This window comes from Corvus kubaryi, unplaced genomic scaffold (genome assembly GCF_017639235.1).
Source record: "Corvus kubaryi isolate FWS band 111438036 unplaced genomic scaffold, C.kubaryi_AGA036_p1.0 134, whole genome shotgun sequence".
Classification (NCBI taxonomy): Eukaryota; Metazoa; Chordata; class Aves; order Passeriformes; family Corvidae; genus Corvus; species Corvus kubaryi.
This window is the reverse complement of record NW_024580668.1, coordinates 8082350-8110291: the sequence shown is the minus strand read 5'-3', so window position 1 is coordinate 8110291 and position 27942 is coordinate 8082350. Positions and strand designations below refer to the sequence as shown.

Genomic DNA, 27942 nt, shown 5'->3' with positions numbered 1-27942 from the left:
AGAAATAAATCAAGCTGGAAATGGAGCAGCAGTGAGGATGGTGCTGCCGGAGCAGCACAGCTCCAAGAGAGGGCCCAGAGCAGAGGGGGACCAGAGCATGGGGGCCAGGAGCCAAAGGACACAGTGCTGGGCAGAGCAGCTGAGGGGGCAATGGCACCCATGGCACAGGGAAACCTGGGCTAGTCCCCAGCCCTCAGTGGGCGGAGAGAGGCTCCCTGCCACACACCCATCCCACCACCACGGCCCTGCAGCCAGAGCAGTCACACTGCCATTAGCCACCGCACCGCTGGGCAGGCTGCCCACATGGGCAGGGTCACAGACCAGCTCCACACTTTGGGGGCAGGGAGAGAACTGCCCCCTCCACCATCCTTCAGTATGGAGCCGATGAGTGCCCCGGGGCAGAGGGATGGTGCCCTAGCAGTGTAGTCACCCACTCATGGTGGCACCCCCAAGACAGACCCTGCGACCATTTGGAGCATCCTGGTCCTTTGAAGGCCACCATTCTCCTGGCAGTTGACTCATATTTGGGATCCTGGAAGCCCGCGTGCAGTGGTGATTCACCATCTGCAATTCCCTGGCAGACATGGTACTCCTGGCTGACCAGGAGGTGAAGTCTCAAGTGCTACAGGTGACACTGACCTGCAGGCTGCCCCCCAACTCCCACCATCCCATGGCTCCTCCAGCATGGGGCAGCAGAGCAGCACTGTCCCTAAGGGCACAGCCAAACACCAAGGCACAGTTCACAGGTTCCCCCTGTGCAGGAATGGCCATGGCAGTGGCACTGGGACACCCTAGCCCACACGTCCCAGGAGCTTCACTCCAAAGTCCCCTTGGACCCCAGGTTACATCACCGGCATGTGCCCTGCCCTGTATCTCCCACAACAGGTCTCAACACGGACCTCATGTGCTCCTTGCTCTGTGTTTGATCTAAAGCCCCAAAGAATCCTGCTCTCATTAGGTAACAGCAGTGGTGTGGGCTGGCACCCACCCATTTGCCACAGCTCCTGCCCACCTGCACCAGCTCTGGGGACCACATTGATGTGAAATGTCCACCACACTGACAGGACACCCTCCAGGCTGATGCTGTGGCCATCCCCAGTGTGGCGACACAAGGGAGCAGGAGCAGGGGTGGCTGGAGCCCACCACCCCCTTAGGGCTGGGTGGCATCGGGGGACACGGGCAGTTTGGCAGGGAGACGTGCTCAAAACGTGGCAAGGCTCTGGGACCCCTCCGGGAGAACGGAGCCCGCGGGGGCCTCGTCTCACCGCCTGGTACCCAGCCGACGACATCACCGTGCAGGTTTCCATGGCAACGGCGAGCCACGGCCGCCTCAGCTCCCACTCTTATGTAACGGCGGAGGCAGCCGGACGCTGGCCCCACATGGCACTCGCGCCCCACGGAGCCTGATGGATGGCGCGGCCGGACCCCCGGCCCCAGCCCACCACAACCCCACGGGACTGGCCCTGCTCGGCTCCATATGACAGGGGCCAGCAGCACCCTGGGGTGCCCACGCTCCAACCCATGGCACCACAACAGCACCCACAGCTCGCAGTCCCTCCACCCCCACCTCTGGCCAGCGCTCCTCACGCCGGGGCCGCGGCCCGTTCTGACATCACCCAGGCTGCTGGGGCTGGCCCGTGGCGCAGGAGCCCCTCGCCTGGTGATGCTGCTGCGAGGAAGAGCACTGGGAGAGGCCCCGGGCTGGTGAACATGAGGATGCAGCACGGCTCGGGGAGACCCTCAGCCTCCCACGTCGCTCCAGCCCCACAGACTGGAAGGAGTTAATCACGAGGGCGCAGGGTCCCAGGTGACAAAGCGCTCCCGCTTCTGCTCCTGCTCCTGACGGAGACCATTTTGCCGCAGCGGGGCTGGTGCAGCCTCTCCTCGGTAGCAGACTCAGACCCTTGGTCTGAAGGAAGGGGCAGGCAGGGCAGGCAGGGCAGGCAGGGGCAGGGAGGGCAAGCAGGGCGGGCAGGAGCAATGCACCCGTCCCTCACCTGCCACCGCCACGGCCAGTCCTGCCCGGCGGCACAAAGGGGGTGCTGCCTCCTGGCCCTGGGGACACGTGGGACATTGCCAGTCCCACCAACGCCCATGGGCCTCCCCCTGCCCTGCCACATGCCCCTGACCCGCTCCCCCAGCGCAGCCAGGACAGAGCAGAGCGGGGCCGGAGCGCTGGACGGGGCTAGCAGCACCAAGGCCAGCGGCCCAGCCGGGAGAGACAGTTGTGAGCGGAGCAGAGCCGAGCCGTGCCAGCCTTCGATCCCGGCGCTCGGCCGCCCCCCTCCCCAGGGATCGCTCAACATGAATCGGCCTTTTAATTTGCTGCGGCGGCTGGAAGGGCTGGCGGCGGGATCGCTGGCAGGAACCCGCAGCCCCGCCGCGGGCATCGCGCAGCCCCACTCTCAGCAGGGCGTCCACCAACCTGCCTGCCCGGGGCAGCCCAGAGCCAACTCGGCAGCGCCAAAGGACTGTCACTGCACCCTCGGAGCCCCCCCAGGGCAGCGCTCAGACAGAAGCGCCATCCACAATTTGATCTTCTAATGGCCTTTTACTTAGCCCTAAATTGGGTTGGGAAGCGTCATGTCCCTTATCCCAAATCCTCCCTAATCGCTTTACACGGCACAGGGCACTGAGCACTGGCTGGGGGAGCCCCAGCATCCACCCCCCACGGGCTAATTAACCAGAACTGCTGCCGGGGTCGCTAGCCGGTCCTGCCCGACCACGGCCGGCCCGTCCCCTCCGCAGCATCCAGAGCACAGTGAGCCCCAGCCAGGAACATCGGGCACTAGGGCTGCGGCACTGGCCAGGAGGTGCAGTGGGTGAGGGGGGCCGTGGCGGGGGTAGCCCCAACCTCACAGCTCTCCGTGCCTCCGTCTGTGCTCCTGCACAGGGCTGCTGGCAGCTCCGGAATCCCCTGTGCCACCCCCGACTCCGGTCCCCGCAGCCCTGGAGCAGCAGCGATTCGATGGCTGCTCATGGCACTAGGGGTGCCCTGGGGCTCCCCTGGAGGTACACAGGACACCTTGACTTTTGCCACAGGACACCTGGACTCTCGGGGCTCTGCCTGCGGCAAGGGGCACCCCAGGGTGACCCCAGCAACCCAGCGAGCACATGGGCGAGCACGTGGCCCTGGCTGATGTCCCCAGCTGCTGCCGTTTTGCAGGAGCTGCTGGCCAAGGAGGCCACGCTGCTGTTCTGTCACCTCCGGCTATCAAGGGGACTTGGCTGTACACCCACTGCCTGGCCCTGGGCTGTTGGCCTGGGGCGCCTAAGGCAGATGGGGATGGCCAAGGTATTCTTATGGCAGTGACATCTCTGCGCCCACCCGGCTTCCTTCTACCCTGCACAAGGGTGTCTGACAGCTGCCCTGGGGAGGGCGACCTTTGGAGGGGCCACACAGCCCTTGCAGCCTCACTGAGGCAGAGACCACTGATCATCAGAGCAGTGCTGGCTCGTGCTGGCAGTGTCATGCAGAGCCGGCTCCAGCTGCAGTGTGGCAGGGGAGCAGGGGGTGGGGGTCGGGAGTGGGGGTCAGGGGTGGGATGGTGGAGTGGGAGGCTCCCCCCATCCCAGGGCTGCGCTTTCCCCCTCCAGCCAGCAAGCACACTCAGTGGCCTTTTGGGCTGGATTCCTTCACTGCCTGACCCAAATTGGACCAACTGCTACTTCAGACCTATCCTCTTCCTTCCTAAACCCGGGATTATCCTCCCTTTGATCAGCCGGCCCTGCAGCGCAGGATTTCCAGCACAGGCGTTTTGGCTGGCTGCATTTAAACAGCTTCCCAGATTCTCCGACAGTCCAAGCCCTGTCTTGGAAATGGCCGTGGACACAAGTTCCAGCAAAGCTCCTGGCCCTGTATCTGCCCTCCCCAGGCATCCGGGTGCCCCCGGGCTGGGTGTCGGCATGGCACCCTGCAGTGGGGCTGCAGCTGACATCCCAACACCCCAACCAGAGCAGTGCAAGCTGCCAGCCCGGACACTGCAGGCAGCAGCCCTGCCTGCACCCCGCTCCCAGCATCTCCCCAGAGGGTCTGTGCTGGTCCAGCCCCCGCTGGGTTGCTGGGGCTGGAGCCCTTCCAGCCGTTGTCATGAGGCTCGTGCATACTGTCCAGAGCACGACTTGAGTGGGGACACTGCTGACCTTTCTGACAAATAAGGCCTAAGTGGCACCCAGGGCTTCAGTGGTTGTGCTGGGCTCGGCAAGTTGCTGGACAGCCAGCACTGGAGCAGCCAGGACATGCGGAGGGGGCCCACTGGCATGCAACAGCTTTGCCACCCACTGGATTTTCCGTGGTCCCTGAAGACAGACCTCGTGATGGGAGTTCAGCTGACCCTCGGCATGGGGGGACAACCCATCCCCCTCACCGCAACCACCTTGTCACGGGTGTGGGGAGTTCTAATGAGCCCCCTCCTACAGACAATCCCTGCTCCCCCAAGCCACCCAGGCCCCTGGTTCCTCCAGCCCTTCACCCGCTGTCCCACAGGGCACCATCTCGCCAGGCTCAGCTCCAGGGACAGTCTGCCTGGTCCATCTGTAGTGGCACTGTGTCCAGCCCTCCTGCCAGACCCCAGCATGGCAGAACCGCCTGCTGCCACGCCGCCGGCACTGCTGCGATGGAAATCGGTGAGTGGGAGAGATCCTGGTGCTGCAGAGGGCAAGAGGAGGGCAAGTGCCGAGGGAAGGGCACGGCCGGGGGCCAGTGCGACAACCCCAGCCCAGCAAGGTGCCCCCAAAAGTCTCCTGCCAGCCCTGACCTTGAGCAGAGCCGCAAATAAACAAGAAAATAAACAGCCTGGGGTCGGAAGAGCAGAGGAATACACAGAGCCTGTCTCTGGCTGTACCCAGAGCCCCACTGTGGGCAGTCGGGACAATCGCTGCCATAGCCAGCCATGTGCTCCCGGCTGGGGCTTTGGAAGACCCCACAAGGGGGCCTGGAGAAGGGACTTCGCGGGGTCTGGGAGGGTCAGAGGGGCAGAGCAAGTCCTTCTGGGCACACATTGCATCGCCCTGGCTGCAGCCCATCTCTATACCCGACAGGAACACCCACAAGAACGGGGCCTGTGCTACCTGGTTGCCTGGTGCTGGACGTGGCCCCGGGGGAACGGGGACCCTCACACAGCTTGGCAGTGCCGGGTGCCGGGAGGGGCTGAGGCCGAAGCGCCAGCAGTGACAGGGCTGCTGCGGGGCCGAGCGGCCCCTCGCCCGCGGCGGACAGCGGCCCTGCGCCGGGGCTGCGCCAGGGCTGCAGCGGGACGGGGCACGGCGCGGCGCGGCACGGACTGGGCCGGGCCGGACCGGCTCGACTCGGCACGACAGGGTTCGCTTTGGCTCAGCTGGGCTCGCTTCGGGTCGGCTGGGCTCGGCCTCGGGACGAACGGCTCCTGCGGCCCCGGAGCAGGGCCCGGGCGGCCACTTCAGCACGGTGGACAGCGGCGGCGGCCCCGGGGGGCGGGGGGGAGGGGCCGGGGGGGCGGGAGGGGAGAAGGGAGCGGGGGGCGGCTGCCCGGGATGGGGGGGCGGCTGCCGGAGATGGGGGGGCGGCAGAGGAGGGGAATGGGGGGGAGGGCAGCGGGGGTGAGAGAGGCGATATGGAGAGATGGGGGGGCGGCAGCCGGAGATGGGGGGCGGCAGCAGGGAGGGCTGGGGGGGCTGCAGCGGAGATGCGGGAGGCAGGGGTGGGGGGCCGGCAGCTGGGCGCGGGGACCCTTGCGGGGGTCCTGGGCGGGCGGGAGAGGGACTGGTGCGGCGACTGGCGGGGGCTGTCCGAGAAGCGGCGGGGCCGGCCCCACAGGGTCGCTCGGAGCACAGCAAGCAGCCCCCGCCCGGGAGGAGGCTCCTCGGTGAGCCCCGCACGGCTCGACCGCACCGCCGCTTCCCGAGGCTGCCGCAGCGGCGGGAGTGCGGCCGGGGCTGCGCGGAGGCGCCGGGAGCGGGAGCATCCCCGCACCGCCCGCCGCAGCCCCGCGGGGCCGCGGGCCGAGAGCCGCCGTCGCGGCCGGTGCCGGTGCCGGTGCCGCCCTCCTGCCCCGCGGCAGGACACCCCCATCCCTCGTGGCCCCCGGCTCCGCGCCGCTTCTGCCCCGCGCCGCCGCCGATCCCCGGCCCGGCGGGGGCGGCCGCCCCGGGCTGTCCCGCTGTCCCGCTCGTCGGTGCCGGTGCCGGTGCCTCACCTTGGCTGGCGCCGCCGTCGCCGTCCTCGCAGTCGGTCAGGTTGTTCAGCATGGCGCCGGTGCCGCGGCCGCTCGCTGCCGCCGGAGCTGGAGCTCTCGCTCCGCAGCAGCCGCGTCCCCGCGCCGCCCCCCGCGCCGGTGGGAGGGGGCTGCAGTGCGGAGGCGCCCGGGCTCACGGCTCACGGCTGCTGCCGGCGGAGCCCAGCCCGGCCGCCCGCTTCATCACGTATGCGGGAGGCATTGCCCCCGCCGCGGCAGGGAGGGGGGACGCGGCGGCGCGGGGGGGCACAAAGACGAGCGAGCAGAGCGGGGCCGCCTCCCGGCTGCGCCAGGCGTGGGGGGGAACTAGGGCAGCGCTGCGGGCCCGGCTGGCGCGGGCGGGACGGGACGGGACGGCCCCGCAACCGCACCGACCCCGCACCCGCCCCGGCCCCGAACCCCGCCTCCAGCCCCCGCACTCCGCACCGGCCCCGCATCCGTCGCCAGCCCCCGCACCTCACACCGGCTCCCGCACCGGACCCCGGCGCAGCCTCGGGACCGGGAACACCCTCGGGGTGTACAGTGGGGCAGAACCTGTGTCTGCGGGACCGACGCATCCCCAGAGGTGGCTGAGGCCCGGGATCAAGGCAGCCCCTGTCCAGGTGGCCCCTGCCCCGCGACGGGCGGCTCCCGGGTGGGGGCGGCTCCCGGGTGCGCAGCACCACGTCATGCAGGGGACCCCTCTGCGGGTGTCGGGGTCCCGGCCGTGGGTGGAGACCCCTGTCCCAGCACCAGGACTATCCAGGGCACCCGTGGAGGGGTGGACGTCCAGACCACCCCACAGTGGGGCTGGGGGGTCGGCAGAGGTGATTGACCCTGCTCTGCCTAGCTGACCTGCAGCACAGAGAATGCTGCCTGCAGAGGGGAGTAGGCTTGATGTAACCTCCCCTGGTGCCCAGGGGACCAGGATCACACCCGTAACAACCTTCTCAGACCTGGAGAAGGGTTGCAATGGGGCCAAAACCCCCAGGCCCTGTGCCGCCTATGGAGGCCCCAGCTCTTGCAGCTATCACCCACAGGGCCAGGGGCACATCCAACTGGGGTTGTTGAAGGACCCTGCAGGGCTGCTTGCAGCCCCCTGTTCTCTCATGCACTTAATCCGGGAGGATCCCCCAGCCAGAGCTGGCTGCAGCTCCCGGCATCTCCTCCGGCACAGGCTGAGATCATGACAGCCCGCTGGCCTCCGTTACTTCTTGACGGCTGTAATTAATTGTTTACTTTCTCCTGGTGCGGAGCCAGCTGCTCCGCAGCGCGGATGCTCCCCGGCCTGACCCCGCTGCCAGGAGAGAGGCTCAGACCCCTCACCCCAGCCCAGCAGGCAGCACTGATCCCTGCCCTATGGCTGCAGCCAGGACCCCGGGACCTGGCATCCCTGGGGAGCTGCAGCAGCACAGCCCCAGCTCCGTGGCAAGTGGCACAGGATGGCTGCAGGGAGGATGGGCAGTTCAGGGTGGGCAGTTCAGGGTGGGCAGCTCCCCACCCAGGACGCTGTGTGGCAGTCACCACATGGGGCTGCCCCTGTCCAGCTGCAGCAGCACCAACCCCTCACACCTGCATCCCTCAGCCCTGAGTAGGAGCCAGTGCTGGAGCAAGGGGCTGGCCCACTCCCAAGGGTTGCAACTGGAAGGAAGGGGCTGCAGACAGGATGTGCTGGACAAAACCCCACCATCCCGTGTGGGTCTGGGGGGTTAGCAGAGGACCTCCCCGACCCCCCTAAGGAGGCTGTGGCTGGGCAGAAGGGCAGTGGGCTGGGGTCCAGCCAGCCATGGTGAGTGCCAAGCACCAGAGGGTGTTTTTTTGCAGGAGGCCACAGAGCATGGGCTCGGCACAAGAGGGATTTTCCTACTAAAACAGATGCGGGGGAGGGAGCACGTGAAAGACCACTAATCCCCTAATCCCTGGATTATGGCTCCATTTCAGGGGTTGGGATTTGACGGCAGCACAGGGGGCTACGCTATCAAGACTGCATTGGCTTAGCCTGTGCGCAGGGTCCCACCAGCATGGGGGGACAAACTGAGGGTGTCTCTGAGGCAGAGACTGAGGGGACTTGATCTCCCAGCAGAACACTGACCTTAACCCTGGCCCAAATGCCCAGGAGTGAGGTATCTGGTGTAGTGTGTCAAAAGGAGAGAGGTCTGGCATGGTATGGGCATCATCCATGCCCTTGCATTGCTTGCAGTCCTGCTGCAGGCAGCACAAGGGCATGGGGAAAGAGGAAGAGAGATGCTTTTCCCTGGCCATGGAGTGGGGGATCAACTGCAAGTGGCCCCTGAGTCCGAGTAGCAGGCAGGGTCCTGGCACTAGGCCAGGCAGAGCATCAGTGCCCCACTTAACTGCAAGAGGCTGCCCAGGAATGACGACGGAGAGCAGCCAAGCCAAGAAGCATCCCTGCAAAGTGTCCTGTACCCCTGCAGAGGCTCCCGAGAATGCCCCAGACCCCTCTGCGTAGAGCCTGGGTGTGGGGAGCCATTCTCACAGACATTCCCAGGGCCAGAATCCTGGCTGCTGGCCACACAGCTCTTGCCTGTCCTATTACCAGCAGCGGTCAAACCTCCCAGGAGTGAGACACGTGCTGGAGTCACTGGGAAACCTCCTGAGGGCAGGGAGCGGGCAGCCTGGCATCGTGCCACTCAGGCAGTGAGGGCGGCTGTGCTGTGGAGATGCCGGTCAGCACACTGCACTCCCTGCTGTGATCCCTGGGCACTGTCAGCAGCCTGTCCATCTGCATCCTGCCAGGATGGGACACCCTGCGCTCAGGGCTTGAGGGCATGAGGACAAGCAGCTCCCAGGGAGAAGAGCTGGGGTGGGAGAGACCCCAAGAGGATGGAGGTGCAGCAGGGCAGAAGGGCAGTGATGCCAGATAAATGTTGTGGGGGGGGGGGGGGGAGGGTCCATCACAGTGTACCCTCACCAATCTGCCCTGACAGCCCCATGAACCCAGGGGCAACACATCCTGTAGCACCTTGGCAGGATGGAGTGGTCTTGTTCTTCCCCATCCAGACAGGTCAGGGCCCTGCCTCCAGCATGGGACAAAAGCAGAGCCCAGAGCTGATATGGGCACCAGCTGGCACTTGACACCAGCTCCAGCAGTGGGACAGGACATGGAGGGAGGTACAGTGTCCCATAGGGCTGGGAGGGGAGCACAGGAGCCACTGAAGCTGCCTGAGGCCGAGGGCAGAAGGGCAGCAGTGGGGCAGGGCTGGCAGAGGCCATGGGGCAAGGCCGTGAGCTCCTGCGTCACACAAACCCAGCACAGCATGCAGCTGGCGCGGCGTCCCCAGCTGCCCTTGCCCAGATGTCTTGCCAGCAGCAGGGCCACAGCAGTGGGCGGCTGGGCAGCCTGGCACAGGGATCAGCGGCAGAAGCAGCCTCCTTCCACCAGGCCCCGCTCCTGGCGACACCCCCCAAGCAGCCCTGTGCCAGTCTCAGTACCCCGGGGACACCAGGCAGCCGCTGCTGAGCCAGGGCCAGAGGGCCCAGTGACGGCCATGGAGCAGCTGCATGGCCACTTGCCAGCTGCTGCCAGGAGGGTTTGGGTTCAGGATCAGCTGAGGAGGCAGTGGAGTGTCCTGTGCCCCACATGGCACTCCTCACTCAACCCCACAGCCTGTGCAAGGATGTCCACTCTGGCACCCCACCAAAGCACCTGTGGTGGGTTCAGTGGCATGGAGACTCCTTGGGAAGCTGCTGCAGGCAGCAGATGGGGTTTCGGCTGCTCCAGCCCCGTGGTAGCATCCCAACCCCCATATCATCGGCCTCTACATGGTGCAGACCCTTGGCACTTGTAATAATACCCCAAGGGCACCCAGTCTACCACAAACCTGGGTGCCTGTGAGGGGGCTGGGGGAGATGGGGGTCTGGGGGAGCCTCCTTAGCAGCCCCTGTCCCTCATATGTACCCCTCTGTGCACGGTGCTTCAAGTGGGGGCCCTGCTCCCACCCTTGTATCGTGGCCCCTCTGGGCAGGGCCCCTGCATGGGGGTGCACCCGGGGCTGGTGGGGTCCCTACTCTACCCTAGCCCCCTTCAGGGTCTCACCTCACACCCGGGGTCAGCCTCACACAACTGCCCCACAGAGCTATGTCCATGGCTTATGGCCACAGACCCATGACCCCACAGCCCCCAGGGGGGCCGAGAGAGCAGCTGAACCCCCTCAGCACCGGGAGTCGTGGCAAGGGTGACACCGGGACCGGTTTCCACGGCAACGAGCGAGGCTCCTTAACTGGTTGGTTGCCATGGCTACTGCTGCCGAGCCCGACCGCTCGGGACACAGAAGGGTTCCGCCGCGGGGATGACCCGGTGCCCTCTCGGGCAGCGGCGGCTGCCCCACGGGCAGCACACCGGGCACGGGGGGAGCAGTCCCACGTGCACCTCCCCGGGGGGACCCGGCCCCACGGTGGGTCCCAGATGGAGCACATCGACCCCGGTCCCGCGGGGTCCGGCCCGCGTTGCGCTCGCGGCGGGACCCGGTCCCCGCGGGACAGCGGCACCGGCGAGTCCCGGGGGCGGGGCCGGGCGGGGCCGGGCGGGGCCCACCCCCACCGGAGCCGGCCCGGCCCGTTATCGCCCCCTGGCGGCGCCCCGGCCCCGCGCAGCCCTGGCCGCCCCCGCCCCCGCCCGCACGGGCTCCATTTCCCGGCCAAGCCCCAGATCCGGCCGTACTCCAGCAGTGACCTCCGCCCGGCCCCGAGGCCCCCGCGGCGGCGTGCTATCCGTACCCTGCCCTGCCCGGCACCGGGCGGTCCCTTGCCTCCGCCGCCCCCGCCCAGGGGCTGAGATCCCTCCTCAGCACCACCCGCCTGGGGCCGCTCCCGGGCAGGGCCTTCCTAAAGGGCGGCCCCGGGAGCCACAAGGTGGCCTGAGCACGGCACCAGCTCACAGACGAGCAGGGGCCTTCCAGCTGGCCCGGGGTTCCGACACCGCTCCGGCACTGGCAGCACGGCCGGCTGCGGCTCTCGCTCCCAGGTCCCCAGGATCTCCGTCACTCTGTGCCCCACGCGCGACACTGACATGCGGCCAGCAGCACCGAGCGCTCGCCCAGGGCCGAGTCCTTCCCGGAACCACCGCTGTCCAGAGCTCCCGCCTGCCATGTGCAGCCCCTGACAGTCCTGCAGCTGCCAGCCCCCTCCCATCCATCTCCCCACGAGGCAGCATCCACAGTCCCCGTGCTGTGGAGCAATGTGGGTTGTGAGGAATCCCTGAACGCTGCCAAGCCCTAAGTACAGACCCTGCCATGGCCGTGACCACCCCATGAGACAGGGCACCTCCAGCAGGACCAGCCACTGGCTGTCCTCTGGGAGGGCACAAGGTCACAGCTCAGATGGAAGGATGTGTCCCTTGCTACCACCATGGCCTCTCGGCATGCCCACCCCAGCTCCCCGCAGACCCCCACCAGCAGACTGGCTGCCAAACTGAGAAGCTGTTCCTGGAGGGCCCCAGAATTCAGCCACAGCCCTGGCTCATCACTGTCCACTCTGCCCCAACACAGCCCACAGGCCAGGCCCAGTTGGCCCAGCTGCCACAGAGTGACAAGTGGCCCTGCATCCCCTCGCCACCAGATCCAGCCCTACATCACCCACGAGAGCGTGATCCTCGACAGGGCCCCAAAGGCCAGAGCCCACTGAGGGAGGCACAGCCCAGCCTGGGTGTCGTGGTGTCCGTCCGGCTGCTCGCGCCTCCTACCCGCGCCCTTTGCCGAGGGTGCAAGGTCACAGCTCCAGCAGCACGGTGCCGCCGTCGGCCGGTTTTCTGGGATCGATACGGCTCTGGTGACAGCAAAGCTCCACCGCCACGTCCCCTGGGCACCACGAGGCGATGGCTGCCGGCTCCAGCGCCTGTGCCCATGGCAGCCCAGTGGGCACTGCTGCCTCCGCAGGCTGGCCACAGCCTGCCCTCCCCACACCCTTGCCCCGGCCCGGCAGCAGCCACCCTCCACCACGGCTCCCTGGGTAGCAGTATGGGACCTCGCACCCACAGCCGACCCACAGCCGTAACCCCGCTCCATCCCGCTGCCGGTACGGCAGCAGCAGGGCCTCGCTCCAACAGCCCCCGGGATGGGGACGGAACACTGGAGCTCCCTGAGGAGCGGAGGTGGCCCCAGGGAAGAGTCTGGGACAAGGGGTCCTGCCCGGGCAGCTGAGCCCCACTCCCTGATCTGCACCTCTCATCTCCCGGATCCCGCAGCTCCGTGCCATCCCTACTCCGGGGGTCTGCATCGCCTCCGAGGGGCCAGACCGACCGTGGCTCCGCACCCCCCGCGGTGCTCCGACGGCCCGGCCCTCCCCGCGGACCCTCCCCACGGACCCTCCCTGCGGACCCTGTCCTGCCCCGCGGATCTTCGTCGCGGCCCGTATCCCGCCTCCGGAGCCCCCCCGGGCCCCCCTTGCCCCCGGCGCTCACCCCCGCCGCCGGTGACGGTGAACCGCCCGCTCATGGCCCCGTCGTCGCCACAAGTGGCTCCGGCCCCGGCGGTCGCTGAGCGCGGCCCCGCCGGGCGCTGACCGGGGTCCTAGTGCCCGCGGCACCGCCCGCCGCGCCGCCCCCGCGGCCGCAGGGCTGGCTCCAGTCCGAGTGGATCGGCTCGGCCCCGCTCCGGTCGGCTCCGTTCGGCCCGGCCCGGCTCGACTCGACGGGACGGGGCCGCTCCGCCGCGCCCGGTCGGTCCCGCAGCCGCCGCCGAACTGGGGGGGCTGGGACCGTGCCTCAACGGGACGGGAGGGGTTGGGGCCGCGTTTTGCCCCCGCCCTGTCCGGAGCCGTGGCCGCTAATTACAGCTAATTACAGCCCCGGAGCTGCGGCCGCCCCACCCTGCCGCAGACCCGGGCATCCCCGGGCACGATCCCGGCCCTGGCCCTGCCGCCGGGCTCTGTGGCCACGCAGGGACAGGCCGGGGCCGGGAGAAAATGCGGGGCCAGCCCGCGGCGAGGTCTCGGCTGCAGTGGGGAGTCCGGTCACACGCTGTGTCCCGGTCACACGCGGTGACAATTGCCCGCTCCTCATCGCGGTGCAAAGTCGGACGGCAGGGGAGGGCAGTGGGTGGAGGATTATGTGAAGCCAGGGCTGGGGAGATCGGGGGATCGGGAAGGGGTGGTGCTGCGCCTGGCATAGGGCTGGTGGTGGACAACGTTGGGACCAAGGGACATCCTCCCCCGTTGGACTGTGTCCCTGCAGGGTCCAGAGTCCTTAGCAAAGGGGGACTTGGTGACAGCCCCTCATCCAGTGCCCCCTTCCCAACTGGTGCTGGCAACCCTGGACCGGGGGAGGATGATGTCCCCAGCATATGGAAGTTCTCCAAACCATGGCCCCAATAGCTGATAGAGCACTCGAGGCTATGTCCAAAGAATTGTCTTTATTACAAATGGGCAGGCAATTGGCAGAGGGGGTGGTTGGCAGAGTGGGCAGTGGGCAGGAGTAGGCAGAGCCCCACATCCTGCCCTGGCGTGTCCCCAGGCGCCAGCTCCCAGTGGGGCTCAGCCTGACCTGGCATCGTTGGCTCAGGAAAAAGACAAATTTGTCCCAAATCCATGTGCGGTTTGCACCAGGCAAACACCTCTGTGCAGTGGAGCTGGCGCTGGCAGGGGTGGCAAAATGCCAGCAGTGGCAAGAGTCCTTCTCCCCAGCTGGGGCTCCCCAGGCTGGGCAGCTCCCAGGGGGTGACCCCAGGACCCCCTACCCCTTTCTTCCAGGAAGATGGTGACCTCATCTGGGGCTACCCACAGCCACAAGGCTCCCAGGGGTCAGCCTATGAGACAGGAGCCCGCAGGTTGGGAGCAGTGGGCAGGGAGCAGCACTGGCAAAGACGGTGGCTGGTCAGGCCTTCAGTGCTGGGGACACTGCAGGATGTCATACTTGACGTAGCCCACTCGGTCCACCTGGTAGCGCGGTGTCATCCTCCAGTAGAAGCTGCCCCGGCAGAAGTGATACTTGCCTGGGCAAGGAGAGGGGCAGAGGGAATGGAGGGTCAGCAGGAGTTTGGCCAAAGACCCATCCCTGTAGCTGCTCAAGCAGCACAGGCACATGGCACCCTGCACCCTGCTGGTGCCCTGCCAGCTCCACCACAAGCACCCACTGGGGCTGATGGCATGTCCTGTCCCGGGGCCATTCCCCACACACCCAAGCATCCCAGGCCAGGAACCGGAGCAATGCCACGAGAGGCTCAGGTAGCCTAGGCCTGAACACACAGCACCCACCCGCCAGGGTCCACTCACCTTGGTAGAGGAACACGTTGCGTGCATCAAGGGGGACGCCGGTGAAGACATCGTCGGTGGCACGGGGGTAGCCCTTGTCCACCCTCTGGACCTTCACATCCAGCCTGTGGGAGAGCAGAGCCGTGCTCAGGGCTGCTGGGAACCCCCCTCCCAGTCCCTTGCCAGGGGCTCGGGCAGGCGCTGCTGCTCTCCAGTCCTGCTCACCTCCAGTAGCTCTCCCCGCTGAAGAGCAGCACTTTGCCGCGGCCCCGCTGCAGGGCCCCCGAGATGCGGCCGGCTTCCTTCCCTATACCCAACTTCTCAATCCCCCGGGGGCCCAGCACACTCTTCCCAGAAAACACCCAGAACTGCCGACCTGCGGTGGGAGATAACGGGGCTGTCAGACAGCCCTGAGGGCTCCCAGGCTTCACCAGGCTCCTCCCACTGCCCGTGGGACCGGGCTGAGGGCAGAGGGGACAGAGCTCACCGGCAAAGAAGAAGACCCTCTTGGTGAGCAAGTCCTGGAAAACAGCATCGATAGTGTCTGGGAGGCCAGGCCAGGTATCAGCAACAGAGAAGGCACCCTGGATGCCAGATTTCCAGAAGGATGAGTAGGTCCAGTATTTCCTGGTGGGGAAGATCAGCTGTCCTGATCACCTCAGTCTGACACAGCCCATGTCTCTCACATCCCTGTGCTCCCCGACACCCCACCTCACCAGGGCAGGAGGTGCTGGATGCTGCCACTCACCCATCCTTGAAGAAGTACAGCTCCCCATTGATCTCTGTGACAGCATCAAAGTTCTTCTCCATGCAGGCATCCTGGCTTGGGTCCACAGGAATGGGTCCAGCTGTGGGCTCTGGCATCTCCTCCTCCTCAGTGGTGGAGGTGCTGCCAGCCTCTGTGGGCATGGGTTGGGTCTCCTCTGTGGGCACGGGCTGGGGCTCCTCAGTGGGAGCAGGTGCAGGTGCAGTGGGCTTAGGGCCAGAGCCACGACCTGAGTGAATACAAGGGAGGGTGTGAGGCTGGAGCCAGCCTGGTGCTGCAGGACACCCAATGTGCCCAGCTGCACTGCAGCTGCTCACCGTAGAGGTACTGGATGCCCTGGACATCATCGGGGTGCAGCTGGAAGTCCTGGATGTAACTGTACATGGGGTACATCAGGGCCTCACGCACACTGGAGTGGTCCAGCCCCAGTGAGTGTCCAAACTCATGGGCAGCCACCAGGAAGATGCTGTAACCTGGGGGAAAGCACTGGCCTAAGTGCCTGTTGGGGCACAACAGGACAGCACACGCTGTCCAGAGACTGTGACCCCTGCAAGAAGTATGATGATATGGCATGGGTCTGGGAGGCACAAAGGGGAGCGCAGGCAGAGGGGCCAGTACCTCTGTCAGGGCAGAAGCCCCACTTCTTGTCGGTGTCATAGTTGCTAGTGGTGGCACACCAGAGCTTGCCGTCCTGCCGGCCCTCGCTGGTGCAGGTGCTGTAGGACTGCCCCAGGAAGGTGAAGGGAAAGACGCACGGGTCCCCCTGGGAGTTGCCGCCGATCACCGCCGTGTCTGCAGCGAAGTGTCAGTGAGGCTGTCCCTGGCCCCTGGCTGCACCGGCCAGAACCTGGGACAACCCTGAGATCCCTCACGTGCCCACCCTGTGTGCCCCCTCCCCTGCATGCCCGCCTCCCTGCTGGCACCTCGGTTGGGGCAGAAGCCGTATTTCTTGTCCTGGTCGAAGCTGGAGGTGGTGGCACACCAGCGGTAGCCATCGGAGCGCCCATCTGTGGTACAGGTATCATAGGAGGTGCCATCAAAGATGAAGGGGAAGACGCAGGGGGCTCCATCGCTGTTGCCACCATTGGTGTAGAGGACTGTGGGGTGACAGAGAGTGAGGAGGGCCCCAGGCACTGCAGGGCTGGGCAGGGGTCATGGTCACCACTACTCACGCTCGCTGGGGCAGAAGCCATATTTCTTGTCCTGGTCATAGTTGGGGGTGGTGGCACACCAGGGCAGCCCATCCTTGCGCCCCTCCGTGGTGCACCGGGAGTAGGAGCGGCCCTCAAAGATGAAGGGGAAGTGGCATTCGGCTCCATTGGCATTCCCATGGCGGGTCTTCACCACTGCTCAGAGAGGGGTGGCTCAGTGCTTGGGCTGGGGTTGGCACCATCAGACCCCCCCCAATCTGCCACACCCTGCCCTTACCTAAGCCGGTTCCCAGTGTCCAGAACTCATCGTCGTCAAAGTGGGCATCGCCCTGGATGCCCTGGCCTGGGGGAAAGGCGTGGGCCAGGAGGCCGTCCTTGCCGTCGAAGGGGTACCCGTCCCCATGCTCTGCAGGAACAAGCACCCTCAGCTGGCCCTGTCAGAGGAGCCCTCACATCCCCAGCATGCACACAGATGGCCAAGCCCTGCACACTTCCTGCACTTGTGGGGGCAGGAGGACCCTGGGCACGGCCCAAGGAGACATGGGATGAGGATCCCATAGGCAGGGTGTGTCACCAGCCCCCTCCTCATTCCCTGCCTGCCCATAGGACATCACCTTGGCTGCCAAACATGATCATGATGTCTGCCTCGCCACTGTATATCTGGGTGAAGGTGAGAGGGGTCACATCGCTCCACACTTGGAACGCCCGTCTGAAAGCATCATCGATCACGGCACGGTCTAGGTCGGGGGAGTAGTTTATCACCCTACCAGGGAGACAGGGGGTCAGTGCTGCTAGGTTCCCTCTTCATGCAGGAGTGACCCTGTTTTGGGCAGGAACAGACCCCCACCCCCAGACGGGATAGCAACCACCATCCCCCTTGAGCTCACCCAGGGCTCAGATGCTCTTCTGGGCATTGGGGAGCAGATGCTGCTGCTGTGTCAGCTTGGCCCTGGCAGCACTGGGACCCAGCTGTACAGGCAGCACCAAGCCCGGACAAGGGCTGAGCAGAGGCTGCTACCCTCCTGGTCCCTCAGGCTCTCCATTCTCCTGGGACCATCACCCTGGGGACACAAGGGTTCATCTCCGGAGCAGACTCACCGGTAAGTCAGGTCCATGTGGTCCCACTTGAGGTCCCCGTCAAAGGTAAGGAAGGTTCCCACATCAGGGACGCCGCAGCGGGGGGCTCGCATGGCCTCCAGCGTGGCGGCATCCAGCTCCCCCGTCTCCTCCAGGCCCAGCTGCTTCTGCATCTTGAGCAGTGCCTTGCCCAGGGACACGTGCCTGCCACCAATCTTAGCCTCTGCCTCCGTGGTGTAGCCAAACCTCTGCAGGTAGCGCTGTGGAGGGAAGGCAGATGGGGGGATGAGTGAGGCGGGAGGGGGCTCTGGCAGCCCCGGGAGCTCATTTCAGCCTGGGTACCTCCCTGAGCTCAAGGAGACAGACAGCTCTCAAGCTCTGCCTGCAGCCCCTCACTGCCAGCCTGGGAGCCCCTTGGGGTCCTGGGTGCCAGAAGGGCACCACGGGGCCATGCTCCCCTCACCTCTGCCAGCTGTAGATCCGGCAGGGTGCTGATCAGGTCCCCCGGGAAGGTGACAACCGCCTGCGGCTTGCCCTGGAGAGGGGCCGCACAGCAGGAGACGGCCAGCAGCCCGACGACAAGCGGGGCCAGGAGGAGTGCCATGGTTCGGCGGTGGCAGGAGGGATGTGGCTGTGCTGGTCCCCGCTCTCTGCTCTGGGTGCCGCCGGGCTACCCGATCCTATTTATGGGGTGGGAAGGCAGTGAGTCACCCTCAGACCCCTCAGCGCCGACTCACGCTCCCTTCTCCCTTCCCACGGTGACGAAACGAACACTCCATCTCTGCCTTAACTGTTTCATCACCTTGTTTACTAAACACGCTGCATGCCGCAGCCACGAGAGGACAGGAAGGAGAGTGGCTGGGCAGCTGCACTGGGCCACAGCATTGCATGGCCACCCTGGGGCTGCCCTGCACAGGCACTGCCCTGCTGGCCCCAGGACCATGGTAGCTGTGGGGACAGCAGGGCATCACTGTAGGCCAGCCAAGCACTCAGGACTGTGTCATCACACCGGCTAACACTGAGCTTTGCTGGCCAAGGGTTGAGGGTGCTGGACCCAGACCCACAAGGGCGTAGGTGGGCATGGGGGCAGATAGCAGTGGAACCTCCACGTGAGCCCCAGCACCTGGAACCTCCTGGGATTTGGGAGCTTGGACCCTCACCAGGACTCTGCATCCTTCCCCACCACAGATGCATCACCCCAGTGGGTCAGAGTGTTTCCAGTACTGGAGATGCCCATGGCTCCTCACCCCACAGTACCTCTAAGCCCACACGCCAGCAGTCGAATGGCGGAGACCCCTGGGACCAGCCACAGTGCCTGCCCAGGAGCAGCTCTGGGCATGGGAATGCTCCACCTGGGGTCCTGGGACATTAGGGGTGCCCTATCCTTGCTGCCCTGCTCCGCAGGGTGCTGCTGACTCAGGTTCCCACCCAGCACAGCACAGATCTTGCCATGGGATGGTGTTTTCCTGCTTCTCCCAAAGTGCCGACGCTTGTGGGAACGATAGCAATGAAGGGGAAAGCAAACAAGGATGAGGAGCGAGGGGAAAACAGATGGCAGAGAACAAGGCGCAGCGTCAGCGGGGGGGAGGGAGGGCTGGTGCAGCCCAGCAGGGCTGCCTGAGACACAGGTCCCAGAAGAGATCCCTGGCCCCAGCCCTCACAAACCCCATGAGCCCAAGGGGTCCTCAGCTGGCTTCATCAGGAGGATCCTCCTGTTCACCCAGTGCTGTTTGTGCCTGTCCTCCTGACTCCCAACTGCACCAGACTGTGTCAGCAGCCACCTCTTCCCAGTATCATCCCAGCTCTGGCGGAGCCAAGCCAGCAGCTCCTGGCACAGCCAAAGGACAAGCAGGTTATGGTGGTACCCAGCACAGCTGGGGACAGTGAGAGGTTGGGGCTGTGCTCCCTCTGCTCTTGAAGAGGAAACCCCATGCCCAAGGGAGGGCTCATCCCTGGGGCAGTACCACCTGCCAGGTGCCCTGTGCTGGTGGGATGCATCCCAGGGCCACAGCTGGCTGGGCACAGGAAACTCACCGGCAGCGTGAACTAAGCTGGGAGGAAGCAATGGTGAGAAATCAGGGGGTTGCCTCATTCCCCCACCACAGCCCTGCAAGAGCAGCCCCCTGGTACAGGAAATTGTTTCACAAGCAGCCGCCATCCTGTGCCCTGTGTGACAAACATCCCTTAATGGTGGAACACAGCCCAGGGACCCTGCAGCCAGGTGACCCTACAGCCCCCTCCCACGGGGTCCAGCCTGCCCCCCTTGTACCTGTTATGGCCCAGCTCTTTGCCAGGCAGGAGGCAGTGGCTCTCTGTGCTCCCTGTCTGGCTGGCAGCCAAGGCAAGAAGAACCCCAAGAGGCACCCCAAGAGCCCGTTGAAGCTGGTGGCTCCTGAGGCATTTAGGCAGCAGGCGCTGCTCCACTGTCCAGGCTGCCAGGACCTCAGCCCACAGCACAGAGCTGTTGTGGGAGCTGGGTGCTAAATAACCGCTGGCAGGATGCACTTGCAGGGAAGCCTCAGCAAGGAGACGTCTGACTCCAGCCCAGGGATGTAGTCAGAGAGTCAGATCCAGCTCCGGTCTCCCTGAAACTGTGGCAGATCCCTTAGCCTTCCCCATGCTATTCCCATCCCTCATTTCCACCACATGCAGGAGCTGCAGCTCCAACAGCCTGGGCACTCTGTCATGGCACACCATGGCATCATGCTGCCTGTGGCACCCTGTGGGCAGAGCCATGGCCCAGCAGAACAGAGTAGCGCTGGCAGAGATAGGGCTGGGAGGGGAGTGGGGCCTCGGAGCAAGTGTTGGCAGAAGGAGATGAGGGCCAATGCACCACTGTGCATCAGTCCTAGCAAGCCCTCGAGCTGGGCAGTGGGAGCCCCAGCGGGGGTTGCCAGCCGCAGCTCTGCCCCTGGCCTGGCCGCTCCCACTGACTCATGGCCCCGCTCACCAGCTTCCTCCTGGAACTATCCCGGGGGATTTTCTGGTGACTCTCTGGAGGCTCGTCAGGGAGCAGGGCCAGGGCAGCAGGGAAACCCCCGTGTCTGGCAGTGCCGGCAGCCTCTCTGCCAGGCAGGGAATTGTGTGGGATGGGCTTGTCGCTGCTGGCATGAGCTCTGTGCAAGGCAGCCTCAATCAGCTCATCTACGGGAGATGGGTCAAGGCACAGGTTCCTCAGAAAGTGCACGTGTGGAGGGAGGCTTGGGGCAGCCACTGCAGCTGGCAGGAAAGAGAGGAGGGCGGTGGTGACAGGGGCAGTGCCATAGGCAGAAGAGGGCTGTGGATGGCAGAGACCCCAGAAGCTGTGCCCAGCCCAGGCTGCCCATGGCCTTTTTCACTCCCAGAGCCCCTGAAAGGAGTGAGATGGAAAAACCCACGCAGACATCCTCCATCCCAGACACTGCCCAAGCCACGAGGCTGCCGGTCACCACCGTCGCTGCTGAAAGGGGAAGGAAGAGCCACCGCAGCCCCTTCATACACCCTTACTCACAGCCACTCTCATGTAGACCCTCTGTGAGAAATTGGTTCAGGACCTCAAAGGGGACTGGTGCCTGCCTAGATCCCTGCGCAGGACAGAGGCTGACAGGATACAGTGGCACCACTGAGAGGCTGCAGGTCTGCTGGGAGGGGCTGGCTGGGCCAGTAGTGAGGTTTGGGGGGATTGAATGGAGCCAGGGCCCCTAGACACCCCCTAGTTCTATTCCCTCCATAGAGGTAAGCAGGGGGACACAGGAGCAAAGGACAGGCACAGGCGTGTGGATGGCATCAGGTGCCCTACCAGCACAAGCAGGAGTGTGGTGGCAGGGGGAAGTGGGGTGCGAGAGTCAGCGTCTTGTGCGGGTGAGACAGCACTGGATCGGGGAGAGCAAGTGCTGGTTGCACTGGGAACACGACCTGGGCAGAGGGAAGGGAGCACTTGGACTCAGCAGAAGCCACAGGGAGAGCCAGTGCCATGGCCACCATGGCACAGCCAGACACCCTGAGCAGTGGGCAGAGCATTACTGTGTGCCTCTAACTGAGCCAGGCAGCCACCGGCCCCACTGCCCTGAGCTACAGTGCCCCAAACCCATCCCTGCTCCTGTCCCATGGGCTCTGCAACACCCCATGCCCAGGGAGCAGAGCTGACACCCCAGCACCGGCTGCCCTGGCCAGCACCGGTCCGTGGTGTGCAGTAGGGACACTTGGCGTGGGAGCCGGACGGGGCACAGGGAGCAGCTCTGCGTCAGAGGCTTGGAGCCCCATCACTCCTGCTCAAGGGCTCCAGACAGAAACAACATTCCTGCACACACTTCCCGTATCTGCTCCCCAGCACTGGGGCCTGCGTGGGCTGGGACTGCAGTCTCCAGCTGGGCCCAGGACCCTTCCTGGCAAACCACCCCACATGCTGCGGACCTACAGCTCTCCAGCACCACCAGTCCCTGGCCCTGCATCACTTCCCTGCCTGCCCCAAGCTCTGTGGATACACCTGCTCAGCTCCTTGCCTGCCCCTTGCCCCACCTGGGGAACTCCCCACCCCTCGGCATCAGCTTCTTGCCAACCCTTCACCCCTGCTTGTCTGGTGTCCTGCCTCCCCCAGCCCCTTACCCCTTAGTCCCACTGCCACCTAGCCCCGCTGCCCCCAGGCTGATGCTGTGGCTCCCACACCTCTTGTCTGGGTGAGGATGACGTGGCCGCTGTCACCGGCGGCTCACTCCTCCCTGCAGGCGCTGAAACCAGTGCTGCTGTGTCACCACCCACCCCAGCTGCAAACCACACATGACAGATCCCTGGCCTGCCACACCGACTCCCGGTATCCAGGTGGGCGGCACAGTCACCTCCTTGTATTGGGCTGGGACATCCCCCTCCATGCCCATCCTGGGAACCCCCCACATCTGTTGGGGTCCCACTGGGATGCTGGAGCAGGAATCCCACCCAGAGCTCCATTCACCAGGCTCTGAGGCTGACAGCTGGCACTGTGGCACACCTCACACCGAGGCCACCAGCAGCCTGCTCCAAACATCGCAGGGCTCTTGTGCTTCAGGACTTCCTTTGCTGTAAACTCCATCCCATCCCTTGACCCTTCTCCTGCCTCAGTTTCTGCCTCCAGCTTTGACCAACCTCTGTTCTACCAAACTTTCCCACCTGCTGGGAGCAGGACCACGGGGCATTCAGACAGGTGAGAGGGGCACAGGGGTCACCTGGGGAGCATTTGGGAAGGGATATCCATGGGCAGCCTCATGGCCATCATCCCCTCAGCATCCGCTCTAGGGTGACCTGCTGGATCAGCTCCATGGAAGCATCTCCTGTGCACCACGGGAGTGAGGGAGGAGCTGGGAGGGGAGCGGGGCAGGACAGAGCTGGGTGGCTGCCAGCTCCGGGGGGCACAGCTGCCACGGTGAACCATCAGCACTACGGCACAGGACAGGTGGGCAGCACTTTGTTCCCGGCGGTGACACAGGCACAGCAGCTGCCTGCTAAAACAGGAAGAGCAGCAATTGTGACAATGGTGGGGAGCCTGACTGGGTGCAAGGGGACAGTGCACTACCAGGAATCCATGGCTGTCAGCAATGGAGCGGCTTGGGAATAAGGAGTGGGGGTTTGTGGAAGGTGGAATATGGGCAAAACTGGTGGTATTTAATTGTAAACTGCGCAAAGCAGAAGGAAGGGCGGTGGATGCAACACGTTCGGATTTCAGTAAAACATTTGACAACTGTTCCAGCACTTGCTGCCAAATTAACTCAGAGCAGCTCAGTTGTCAACACAGGCATATGGACAAAGCCCAGGCAGCCCAGGAATGGCACACAGCCTGGCTGTCCGCCAGGAGCTGCCCCGGCCACACGACCTGAGACCTTTCAAAACTGGGCATCGTGTGAGCGGAGGAAGGCAGACCCTGGGCTGAATGAACACCGGGATGGACAGAGCTGCCGTGTTGCCCAGGGACGAGAAGAGCTGGAGAGCACCCAGGCAAGAACCAGCAGACCTGTGGGAGCTGCCATGCCCCCACAGAGTGGGGAGCAGCCCCAAAGCCTGCCTGCTCTGTGCTGGGGTGTAGTGATCCCCTCCCATCAAGGGGCTGGAGCGAGGGGGACTGAGCAGAGCAGCCTCGCAGGACCAGCCAGGGGCAGGGATGCAGGACTGGCAGGGTCAGGACCCAGCCAGTTCTGACCCCCTGCAGCGCCAGGTACTGACCCCCTGCCCCAGGAGCACTTGTCCAGGCACAGTTTGTGCAGGGGATGAGTGCAGGGGACAGAAAGAGCCCAGCACACCGCACACCCGAGGCCTTTGGGGCCCTGCTACACACACACCTTGTTTATTTTACTTATATTTCAGTAATTTGCTGATTACCATTTTTTAACTAACCAGCAGTGATGAATCAGCAGCACAGGAGAGGGTGGAAGCTGGTGGCCTTGGACCGTGGCTCCAAGGTCTCAGGGTCTGGGAAGGAAGCCACAGGATCCCTCCAGAAGGGGAAAAAAAACAGCAGCAGCAGCAGCAGTTCTGGCAGGCGCAAAGGAGCCAGCTGTTTACATCCAAGCACATCCTGGAAAGGCTGTTGTTATTCCCCAAAAACTTTCAGGAATGGCAGCCATGGCGCTGACCTGGGTGTGGGACAAGACGTATGGGAGAGGGAACGCACAGCTCGGTGCTGCTGTTGCTCTGTCTTGCAGTCAAGGCAGGCACTGACAGGACAAGAGGCACCAGGACCACACCAGGAAAGCCCCTCCATGCCCAAGGCACAGCCACCAGCAGCACCTCCAGGGCCAGTGAGCTGCCTCCTGCCAAGGGGACGGTGTGAGGTTTTGAATGGTCTCATCATCAACTTCCACGAGCTCCTCTGCGGGGAGTGGCTCCTGCCTGTCCCGGGAGTGCCCTGCCTGAGCCCAAGGGTGGCATTATGGCTGAGGTCACGGGTTCAGCCGCAGCTTTGGTGGCCACAAAACACAGGCATTATCCTATGGCACTCCCACTCACGCCAGCGCTCTGGGAAATGGGGATCCCAGCAGGAACAGCCAGCACCGGGGGAGGCTGCTCGCCAGAGAAGCACCACCCCGGCACAGGGCAGAGGGGCCGAGGCAGTGCCTAGCAGGAAGCTATCCCAGCTCTCACGGCCACTCTGGCATGGAGCGATCCCCCAGGAGTGCCCCAGGAGCCTTCTCCAGGAGCCGGCATTGCTGGGAAGGCACAGAGTGGTGAGGCAATCTGGTGTGAAGAAAAACCATTTCCTGCAGCAAGGGCTGCTTTGCTCAACGTTTTACAAAATGTGCTGATGCAACTGCCCTTCCCAGGTGGGATATAAATACAAGCCTTGATGTGGATTCGTGCCCTGCAGCTACACAAACATCGCAACAATGTTTTCTTTGAAAAGGAAAAAGAAAACAAGGAGGAACAAACAGCGCGGATGACAAAATCACTGGCAGTGGAAGTCCAGGGTTTGGGTTGCAGCGGGGGGAGGCTGAGGCTCTGCCTTGGGCACTGTGCTCAGCGCAACCATCTCCTATTTTGGGACAGTGACGGGGGCCATGAGCTCACGCAGAACCCATTGTGGGGGCGGGACAAGCCGCATCGGCAGCTCAGCAAATTGTACCGGGGAGGGGGCAACCCGGTGTGGCCACGGGGCACCAGCAAGGTCCCTGACCAGGGTCACCCACCATCGTGCGCTCACCCCGCCTGAACGGCAGCTTGTCAGGCTGTAGCTCCTTCCCAGCGCTGCATCCAGGCTGAAGAGTACGGAGCTGGGAAACCTCCCACGGCCTGAGACAGCCTGTCGGTGCAGCTCATCAAGCAGCCTGATAAAACCAGCCTCATACTCTGCCCGAGCCTGAGCTTTGTCCTCCAGGCACAAGCGCTGTGTTGTCTCCTCAGCCCGTTCCCAAAAGGCCTTTAACCTGCTGCTCCCCCCGCTAAGGTATTCGGACACACATCCAACACGTGTTGCAGCCATTTTTGGATTCTCTTAAGCCTCTTGCTGAGATTTCTTTGTGTTTTCTTTGGCTCTGAAGTGATTTCAGGCTTGGAGGCACAACAGTAGAGAATTACCAGCAAGGAGCTGTGCCTCCGGAACCAAGGACGGGAGCCGTGCTCTGCCTTCTCTGGAAATCCCCCGCTCACCCCGCTTGGGGGCACGCAGCACTTTTAAAAATAGCAGGTTACCCATCACAGCAAAGCTCTGCTAGGACAATTCACCGAGACAGAGGACATGGGGCACCTCTCCAGGGTGAGAGGGAAGCTTGACGCAACTTTCCATCAGCCGAGCCAGCACCAGGAGGGTTTGTATGAGCCCCTGAGGCCCCCGGAGCTCAGGCTGTTTTATCCTGCAGCCATCACCCGTTGGGAAAATCCTTCACTTGTCTTACACAGCAGCTGACTGAAGGCAAAAAGAGGAAAGCTGCTCGTCTGACACAAATCCATCCTGCTTCCTCTACCTGGCAGGCAGCTTGTGACAGGGGTTCCTCTGACACCACTCCCCCTCCCCAACAGAAACACGGGGCTTCCCCCAACAGGGAGCACAAGGGCATTCCAAACCTACACAGAGCCGGTCACAGGCAGTGCTGGGCTCTACCGGTGTGAGCTACAGAACTATGGAGAGGGGACATCAGGCATAGGAGCACCTCCCTCCCATCCTCCCCAGCTCCACTTCCCCCACTGAGCTACACAGGGCTGCTTTAAAAAGCAGTGGTGGGAGGAAAAAAGCTCAAGCCCTTGGTCTTTCTGGGTTTCTGACGTGACAGCGACGGCAGCAGCCGGGCACACGTGGGGACTTAGCCCTGAGGCACCGGCAGCAGCGCTGCGGCAGCAGAGCTCACACAGCCAGCCCGAGGATGGCTCTCACCGCTGCTGTCTGCCCATGATGGATGAGGGCATAAACCTTTCAAGGATGCATTTAATTAAGCTTGAAAAAGAGCCGGAAGGTGCACACGCAGCAGCTGGCGGTGCAGCTCCTCTACTGCCTCTGCCGGGCACATGGTGCCTCCGGGAACTCTCACCTGGGGCAGGACACAAGGGATCCCCAGAGCCCCAAGGAAGAGCCCCGGGCTGTGGGGGCGGGACCCAGGCACTGCCTGCCTCGTCCAGGAGCAGGGGCACCACAGCCAAACGCTGCAGAGTACTGATCCAGAGTGCTGATCCAGCCCAGCACCCATCGGCTCGGATTTCTGGCAGGCTACGTCCATGCTCGCAGACTGCGCCAGACGAGACACTGTCTGTTCTCCTGCAGCTGGCACCATGTCAGCAGCGGCTCCGGACCGGCCGTCCTGGCAGTGACACGATGGCACTGCCTGCCCCGACCTGCACTGCGGGCTGGCTTGGTCTGAGTGGCCCCGGATCCGGGTGGGATGCAGAGCCCTGGTCCCCCTCACCGCGTGTGTCCCTTCCACAGGGACCCAGAACCAGAGTCAGCCCAGCATGGCCCAGCCCCAGCAGCGCACAGGCGCAACACAGCTGCCTAGAGAGACGGGATAGAGCCGTTCTCAATGGAGCACTGCAACATGAGAAAATATCAGTGGGAACAAGGAGCCACCTGAGGGTTTGTTAAAGCCATCACCACGGAACAGAGGCCAAGCCCAGGCCATGCACAGCTGAGCTCAGCTGGAGGATGTGGAACAGCACCGCGATTAGCAGTGGTACAGGGAGCTGGGACAGCAGCAAGGTCCGAGTGCATCCCTGAAGGGAATGCTGTGGCATCAGAAGGTGCCAGCAATGCCCCACTGCCTGCAGTGCTCTGGGAGCGCCCGGTGAGGCCAGAGCAGCTCCCCAGAGCTGTGCACCCCAAGCGTGGGAGCCGGAGGTGCTGCCAGCAGCCAGATCGGGTGCCCGTCGCCATCTGCAGTGGGGGGCAGCCATCCCGGGGGACAGAATTTGGTGAGCGAGAGCCCATCAGAAGGTGGCTACTGCTCAGACGCAGAGCTGCCATCCAAAGAGGCAAGTTCGGCTTCAAGGAACAAACGGACAGTAGGTGCCGTTGCCCGCCAGAGACCGAGGGGGAAAGTGCTCAGCAGCCTGAGGCTGGTCCGCCACTGGGGCCGAACGCGGCAAGGCCCCAGGCCTCGAAGGGAAGGGGATGGGCGGCCCCAGCCCCCATCAGCAGAGGCATGCCGGTTTCAGCGCCCACCGCGGGCTGAGGAACGGGAGCCGGAGCGCCGGGGCTGCACGGCCCACCCGAGGTGCGAACCTCGGGTGGGGGAACGCGCTACCGGGTCGGGTCGAGCCGAGCCCGGCCAGGCCGGGCGGGAAACGGAGGGAGCGGAGAGAACGGTGCGACCGCACCGACCACTGCAGCCCCGCTCCCAGCCCAGCCCCGCGGCCACTTCCGCCTTCCCGTCACGTGACCAGCGCAACCCGGCGCGACGCCGACGCTCAGGGCCCGGGCGCCGCTTCCTGACGCCATGACGCACGGTCTCACCACCGCCGACCCTTCCGCGGGGAAAGTAGTCCCCGGCGGGGCGCCGAGGCCTCTCCCCTCCCGGGGGGGCGGGCGGGGCCGGAAGGCGCCTGAGGCGGCGGCCGGGGCGAGGAGTGTGTCTCCGCCACGGCGAGCGCTGCAGGCGGAGCAGGGGCTGGGCGGCGGTAAGTAGTC

The 27942-nt window shown here is 64.6% G+C and overlaps 3 protein-coding genes across 5 annotated transcripts in view; 1 reads left to right on the top strand and 2 right to left on the bottom strand.

The window, feature by feature from the left end:
* The window catches only part of SLC12A5 (solute carrier family 12 member 5), a 31609-nt gene extending 18915 nt beyond the window's left edge, over nucleotides 1-12694 (bottom strand). The window contains exon 1 of one of the 3 annotated variants that reach the window (XM_042049058.1): nucleotides 12610-12694. In XM_042049058.1, the coding sequence (XP_041904992.1) occupies nucleotides 12610-12643 (34 nt within the window). In that variant the 5' untranslated portion in view covers nucleotides 12644-12694. Of the gene's footprint in view, nucleotides 1-6173; nucleotides 6493-12609 lie in introns of those variants that run through there. The other 2 variants (XM_042049054.1, XM_042049047.1) reach the window with 2 other exon arrangements.
* An 849-nt stretch (nucleotides 12695-13543) lies between these two features.
* Nucleotides 13544-18135, bottom strand: MMP9 (matrix metallopeptidase 9). Its single transcript, XM_042049037.1, has 13 exons — nucleotides 17854-18135; nucleotides 17412-17650; nucleotides 16928-17076; nucleotides 16591-16719; nucleotides 16335-16508; nucleotides 16086-16259; nucleotides 15781-15954; nucleotides 15480-15635; nucleotides 15145-15391; nucleotides 14884-15023; nucleotides 14622-14772; nucleotides 14418-14521; nucleotides 13544-14137 (listed from the first exon to the last, which is right to left on the bottom strand). The coding sequence occupies exons 1-13, from the start codon at nucleotides 17992-17994 to the stop codon at nucleotides 14028-14030; spliced, it is 2088 nt and encodes a 695-aa protein (XP_041904971.1). The 5' UTR covers nucleotides 17995-18135; the 3' UTR covers nucleotides 13544-14027.
* Nucleotides 18136-27845: 9710 nt separating this feature from the next.
* Nucleotides 27846-27942, top strand: part of ZNF335 (zinc finger protein 335) — a 10024-nt gene continuing 9927 nt past the window's right edge. Inside the window, exon 1 of the mRNA XM_042048961.1 lies at nucleotides 27846-27932. The gene's annotated coding sequence lies outside the window, so the exon portion shown is untranslated. The remainder of the gene's footprint in view (nucleotides 27933-27942) is intronic.